The sequence below is a fragment of the Sodiomyces alkalinus genome (assembly GCF_003711515.1).
Source record: "Sodiomyces alkalinus F11 unplaced genomic scaffold SODALscaffold_3, whole genome shotgun sequence".
NCBI lineage: Eukaryota > Fungi > Ascomycota > Sordariomycetes > Glomerellales > Plectosphaerellaceae > Sodiomyces > Sodiomyces alkalinus.
In genome coordinates this window covers 3,667,738-3,674,429 of record NW_021167081.1, presented here as the reverse complement: position 1 = coordinate 3,674,429, position 6,692 = coordinate 3,667,738, and the positions used below count along the sequence as shown (strand labels likewise).

The window sequence follows — 6,692 nt, the reverse complement described above, 5'->3', positions numbered from 1 at the left end:
TATGGATAAAATTAGAAAAAAAAGCTTTAAAAGCTAAGGTTAGCTAGATAAGCTACTAAGATAGGATATCCGCAGGAATATAACGGGAGCATAGCTAACAATAACCTATAATAAGGATTATATCGTTATAAGGGAAAGAAGGAGAAAAGCAATAAAAAGGGCTATAATAGATCTTAACTATATACTATTTATACCTATAGGCGGGGTCTTATCCTACTCTGCCTACCGCTAGATATAGTAGGTCGTTTACCCTGAAGAAGGTAGGGGGCGCCTATAGTACCTATTCTCTTTATTATATAGAAGGGATAATAGAAATATTCTCCATAATATAAGGAGGCTAAGTATAGTATACCTTAGCCTCTATACTAAGGTAATACCGCGGCCCCTATATAGCCTCCTACTCCCTAACTAGCGGTTAGCCTAGGTTAATCTAATCTCCTAGCCTACTACCCTTTCTATTAGCCACTAGCCTCAAGGTATAATCCAGATACGTAGACAAGGCATACCAGAGCTATACCGGCCCTATAATAGCACTACTCTTAACTAAGGAAGAGTATAGAGGTTTTGCCCCGGGTTTTCCCCTTTATAGACACCCGAGAAGGACCGTATAGCCTACCCAGGCTTCTATAGATTGAATAGGATAGCGGAGCAAGAAATATAATAATAAAAATTAATTTATATATGTCCTCTTTATTTATATACGAGTTTTAATACTACTTAATATAATAGACCTTTGATAAGATTGGTTTTTTTGCTTACAACAGCCTCTTATCCGGCAAACCTCCGTCGTCCAACAACTACCTACCGCGTGTTGCAGCTACAACCAGCTAGGTGGTTAAGCTGGTAGCCGTGGCCCTCCGAAACTATGGTCACTGCCTCGTTGACCCCGTCGGCGCTCCTACGGCCAGAAGGAAGTATCCGACTGGCTTCAAGTCTCTCCCGAGTGCGTCGCTGCCGGCAGCCGAGGCTCGCCCGATATCATCGGTCATTCACCACAGGTCGGCAACATTGGCCTCCCCCTCGATCCCCTTGCTTGCTTGGTGAGCTAACGCCATTGTTTGACACCGTAAATAGGCCCCACGCATGCGCCGTCAGCGAACCCACAATCTCGCCTGCGAAGATCTCTGGGTTTAACGCTTGTTGGCCTTGGGTGTGCAGGGCTCGGCTTCTTTGTCGGTACTGCACCTGCGCTCTCTGGCATCCTCAGTGCCCTTCAGCCTCGATCCGATGAGGAGACCGTTCGTGCATACGCTCCAACAAACCAAGAAGCGGCCTCAGTAGAGGCCAAGATCAACAACCATCCTCTGGTGGCGGAACTGCGGAAGCGGTCGGATCTAACGGAATCCCGACCGCACATGAAGTTTCCTGAAGCGTTTCGTCAGAGAAACCTCACTGCTGGAATCCTTTTGGGACCTGGTCGCCTCACGGTTCCGCCTTTCTCGTGGACCGAAAACGGTGGCAAGTCTCTCGTGACTATCCTACACCTAGGAACCGACTTGTGCGGTCATCCTGGCATTGTCCATGGCGGCTTGCTGGCCACGCTGCTGGATGAGGGGTTGGCGAGATGCTGCTTCGATGCGCTCCCCAATAAAATTGCAGTGACAGCCAAGCTGGAGGTGAATTATAGGAAGCCGACGCCAGCGGGCTCATTTGTGGTGCTACGGGCTGAGACGAAACAAGTCGAAGGACGGAAGGCATGGGTAGAGGGTCGGATAGAAACTCTGGTTGATGAGGGTGAACAACCCACTATCCTGGCCGAGGCGTCCGGTCTCTTTGTGTCGCCCAAGTCAAGACTTGCTATGGTATGGCCAATCACTCACACTGCCCCATTTTCACTCGTAGCGGCTTTGATTTTCCATGCGCTGACTGCTTTATTATTTAGTTGCTATCACGATTGTACATGAGTTGAAGAAAGCGCTCATATGTTCAGAGTAGATGCGTGCTAAACTATTAAATCACCTAACATGTTACTACATGGCCTGGGTATCGCGTCGAACCGTTGGTTCTGCACCTTATATTTATCATGGGCCCTCGCCCACAGATCGTATTTAGTATATAGCCGGCTTCCCTCGGATGAGACAGCTTTTTGCGACCGTTGCCGCGGATGGGACTTACCAATGTTTAGTGGCTGGCCAACCAATTAGGTGATGTGCCGCCCGCTCATATTCCACCATTCCAACCAGGCCGATTATCGGTGGTACTGTATGACTCAGTATCACTCGAAAGTTCTCCAGTCGCTGGATAATAATTACGCTCTGGGATTCTATTCTGTCGATAACTTGGAGTAGATCGTATTTGGTTGTGGTCATCCGCCCGTCTTATTTCAAAGTTCCAAGGTTCTTAGCTGAGACAACTCAGAGGTCTAACGATGGCTACGTATGTATTATCAAACCACGAAACCCCCCGTCTGAATCTGAACCCCTCTCTTTGCGCCCTGGCCTGAATGCCCCTCTCTACCCTTTCCGAGCTCCCCTCTTGCCTCTTTAGTTGTCCTTCTCACTTGCCCTGTTGCGCCACTCCATTCTCCTACCTTCGGCTCCTATTGGAAGATGACATTTAAAGAGACGTTTGGTTAACATGTATATGATGATCAAGTAATATCACCTGGCACCCATCATTGTCACGCCATGAGCGCAACCAACTCCGCGGCCAGCGCGGCTTCACAATTTGGCTTACCGGGCTCTCCGCCTCCGGAAAGAGCACTGTGGCTACTGCCTTAGAGCAGCATCTTCTCCACCTCGGTCTTTCGGCATATCGACTGGACGGCGATAATGTCCGCTTCGGCCTCAACAAAGACCTTGGGTTCTCAGAGAAGGATCGAAACGAGAACATCCGTCGCATCGCAGAGGTGAGGAATAAGCTCTTTGCTTGCTGCCGAGCCGGAGTCATACTACCTAGACATTTCAATTTCTTTCTGACATACCTCCAGGTCGCAAAGTTGTTTGCAGACTCGTCCACCATTGCTATAACTTCATTCATTTCCCCATATCGTGCCGATCGACAAATCGCACGTGAGCTGCATAGCCAAGCAACTGCTAATGGCGACGATTCCATCCCGTTCATTGAAGTCTTCGTGGATGTTCCGCTCGAAGTTGCCGAACAGCGTGATCCGAAAGGATTGTATAAGAAGGCCAGGGCAGGGGAAATCAAGGACTTCACCGGAATCTCCGCTCCCTATGAAGAACCCATAGATCCCGAGATGCGGATTAGGACCCACGAGTCATCGGTTGAAGAGTGTGTCGCCCAGATCACAGATTGGTTGTCCGCCCGAGGCCTGCTACCCCCCACCCAGAAAGCGTCCTAAGAAGCCGTCCGCTTCGATGCGGACTCTATAGTTTTAGAATCCTCTGTAGAACAGGACGTTCTATTTGGGGAACTAGACATACTCGTTGGGGGATGCGATTGAACGCCATGAGGCCAAATGTGATATCTTTTCATTACGGCATGGGACACCCACCAGTCTCCTGGCTATCGTGATACCAAGGCATAAATGGTCATCTAATTGACGCAAGAGCGATTAGGGGAAGACAAACTCGTAATACACATACGCCGTGTATTCACTGCCTTCGGCACCTCCAACCCCTGCCGCTGCCAACTCCGAGGTTAGAGTGGCATCGTCTTTGGTCATCCTGCCACGCTTATCCCTGCCGAACGCATTACCTCCGAGATACGAGTATTGAGAGTCGAGGGCACTCCTGACCTTGCTGGCTTGCTTCGGAGTTGTCTAAGCAAAATCTATTAGTTGCCGCGCCTGGCCTGGGCCACGGGGGTCAGACTCACCTTGACCAAAGCAGAGACATAGTCCAGCGGTAGACCGTAGCGGAGGACAGCCTCGACAAATACGCGTAGCGTAAGAACGTGTAGCCAAATCATGACGCTCTCGCTCCACCCTGTCCGGCTTAATCGGAGAATCTCCACCCAAATCTTCTTTTCCTCTTGTGCCACTCGATCCAGTTCTTGTTGTTCTTCCTCTCTGCCACCCTGGACATGCTTGTATTGTCGGGGTGTCCACTTTTGTTCTCGGCATTTTTGGAGAAACTGTGCGCTGGTCTTCTTGAACGTCGTGACAGCAAACAGGATGAACTCGTCGTCTTGCGCGACCTGTACGGACGAGCGCGGCACTACCATGGGGGCCAGAGTCTCGTAGCTCTTCAGAAAGTCTTTCTTTTCATTGACGGGCACTGCGATCAGATGTGTCTCAAGGTACTCCGAGTCCTGAACAAGCAACGTTGGATCGACGACAGACGTCAGTGATTTCGTAGACAGGTTGCCACTGAAATGTGAATGTATGAGTTAGATGGTGAGTATCGGCAAGTATTGCAGTTGAACGGCTCACGTTTGTTTACGCTGCAGGGCAATGAGGTTGTTCTTGACTAAATTGTACTGGTTCAACTTTGCCTTAACATCGTTGTCAACGGTAATGAGCTCCTTGAGAAGCAGGTTAGGGCTCTGAATGTTTGTATAGCTAGAAATAGCGACAAAGAGGGGGGAAAGAAACCTTCTGAAGCATATCGACTAATTCTCCAAGTGGCTTGTCGGCCCGATATCTTAGCTTGTTCCAGGAGAACGAGCTGAGATAATGGTCAATGGGTTCTAATTAGACATGCCAGGTCAGCCACTCTGTAATCTCGAATGAACAAAGGCGACATGGTGATGGTGGGAAAGTGCTGCTATCTCCTTACTATCATTCACCATCTTTTGCTGATTGATCCTGTCCTCATCTCCGCCCATAAGCGTTTGCAAGGATTCTGCGATCTTCGCTACGACAGATTCACAGGCAGCCTCAAGCTTTGCAAGATCATCAGCTTGCTGAACAAGCGCATCTAGAGTCCCAATCTTGAAATGCGGAAGTGGAAAAGGCCGAGTGATGCCATTGTCGACAGAGATCACTGCGGACAGAGCTGAGAGTGCTTCGTCTTGGTTATGCGAGTCGAAGATGCCAAGAGGCAGTGATACGAGTATGTATTTGGCGGGCATCGTGTTAATAGCTCAGACCCTGCGCACACCTTTCGGTAGTGTAGAGGGCTTGAACTGCCCAGGAGGTCGGGATCTGAGCGAGATTGAAAAAGAACCGATCGTAGGTCAAGGAAGCCAGCCTTCTGAAGACGTTTGAAAGCCGGTTGCTGTAAGATGTTTACTGGAGAGCACTTCGTTGAGTGCTGAGGAGAGGATGTATTAGATGTCCACAGCCACCTTATCGAGGTGTCAGAACACAAATAAGGTACGCGGAATTATGTGTGTATTTATCTAAGTGAAGTCTAAGATACTTCGTGGGGATATCTAACTATAGGGAAAAAGCAGGGGAAATAAGGTTGGCTATATGGGACCGAGGTACTCTACACGTCTGATATAATATGGTTTATCATGCCTCGATAAGGTGGCTAGTGGTATCTAATATACCCTACTAGAATAGTAGGATTAATTCTAACTATTCTGCACATCGAATTAAAGCCCTAGGGTAAAATAAGTCTAGATATTAATTAACGGCGTTAAAGGCGTTAAAGCCTTATAGTTAAAAAGTGTTAAAAATAATAGCCTAAATAATAGTCTATAAGGTATAAAAACACTTCAATATAACGGTCTCATTAACTATTTTCCAAAACCGATAAAAGGGAATCTTATTATACCTAATATCTTATACCTTAACCTCCTATTAACTCCTAGTGGTTCTACCTTTAACCTCTTATAGCCTAATATCTAGGAATCTAGATATAGCCTTGGCTCTTCTAGGTCGTAGCGATATCCCTCGGGGTTACTATCCTTTAGCTAGATAATAACGATACTATAACGATAACCTATGAATTCTAGGTGTATCTACTACTAGATAGGCCCTTCTAGGTTATGGATATAAGTCTCGTGGATACTATCCCTTAGCTATATAATAACGATACTATAACGATAACCTATTAATTCTAGGTATATCTGCTACTAGATAGGCCCTTCCAGGTCGTGGATATAAGTCTTATAGATACTATCCCTTAGCTATACTATCGAGATAGTACCGTATTAATAACCGGCCTGCTTAATAACACGATTAAATAGGGGAGATATAACGCGATCTCCTTTAACCTAGGAAAAATAGAAGTATTATACTTTTTACGCCGTAGGGAGTTATACCTCCCCACGATCACCCACGTTATATACTAGGTTACCCCGAGCCTCTCTATACGTTAGCTTAGGATCTAGCTCGATAAAACTATATCTTTTAAGTCCTATATTAAGATAAGAGCGGCTAAGGCATACTCCACGGCCGGCTATATAAGAGGACTAAACAGAGTTATCTCTACAGCACCCCTATCCGCTGTACGGAAGGCCATCCACACGATTATACTCCCGAAGACCTTTTTCGGCGCCGAAGTATAGTACCCGGGTAAGACCCGCCCCGGGGCTAAGCGAGTATACGGGGTTTACCCGAGAGTCTAAACCGGGCTCTAAGACCAAGTTTTAAAGATATAAGTCTTAGTTAACCTCGCCCTAAAAGGGTGCCTACTGGTATAGAAAACGATACCGATCCCTGCTATGCTTAGGGAAATAAATACCCCCCCGGGAAACCTGCTCCTAGACGTAGTCCGAGCTAGGTATGCCCTGCGCCTCTTTATGCTAGACGAAGGATACCCCCTAATCTATAGGATCACAGATTATAACCCCCTAAATAATAAAGGGAACCCCGCCCGCCTAACTATACTTATAGA

At 47.4% G+C, this 6,692-nt stretch overlaps 4 protein-coding genes across 4 annotated transcripts; 3 read left to right on the top strand and 1 right to left on the bottom strand.

Moving 5' to 3' along the window:
- The first annotated feature begins 780 nt into the window (after positions 1 to 780).
- SODALDRAFT_377990 (thioesterase family protein) lies at positions 781 to 2,374 on the top strand. The gene is made up of 3 exons (XM_028614948.1): positions 781 to 998; positions 1,075 to 1,802; positions 1,883 to 2,374. The coding sequence occupies exons 1-3, from the start codon at positions 866 to 868 to the stop codon at positions 1,907 to 1,909; spliced, it is 888 nt and encodes a 295-aa protein (XP_028467925.1). The 5' UTR covers positions 781 to 865; the 3' UTR covers positions 1,910 to 2,374.
- On the top strand, positions 2,257 to 3,655 carry SODALDRAFT_332279 (adenylylsulfate kinase). Its single transcript, XM_028611665.1, has 3 exons — positions 2,257 to 2,376; positions 2,596 to 2,848; positions 2,930 to 3,655. The coding sequence occupies exons 1-3, from the start codon at positions 2,369 to 2,371 to the stop codon at positions 3,302 to 3,304; spliced, it is 636 nt and encodes a 211-aa protein (XP_028467924.1). The 5' UTR covers positions 2,257 to 2,368; the 3' UTR covers positions 3,305 to 3,655.
- On the bottom strand, positions 3,518 to 4,977 carry SODALDRAFT_273644 (vacuolar ATP synthase subunit C; the record flags this gene model as incomplete). Its single annotated transcript, XM_028607911.1, has 5 exons — positions 3,518 to 3,724; positions 3,781 to 4,273; positions 4,337 to 4,428; positions 4,499 to 4,593; positions 4,683 to 4,977. The coding sequence occupies 5 exons, from the start codon at positions 4,975 to 4,977 to the stop codon at positions 3,518 to 3,520; spliced, it is 1,182 nt and encodes a 393-aa protein (XP_028467923.1).
- Positions 4,978 to 6,186: 1,209 nt separating this feature from the next.
- On the top strand, positions 6,187 to 6,363 carry SODALDRAFT_274091 (hypothetical protein; the record flags this gene model as incomplete). The annotated part of the gene is made up of 1 exon (XM_028607932.1): positions 6,187 to 6,363. A coding segment is annotated over one exon (177 nt), but the record flags the coding sequence as incomplete, so codon positions are not given.
- Positions 6,364 to 6,692: the final 329 nt, after the last annotated feature.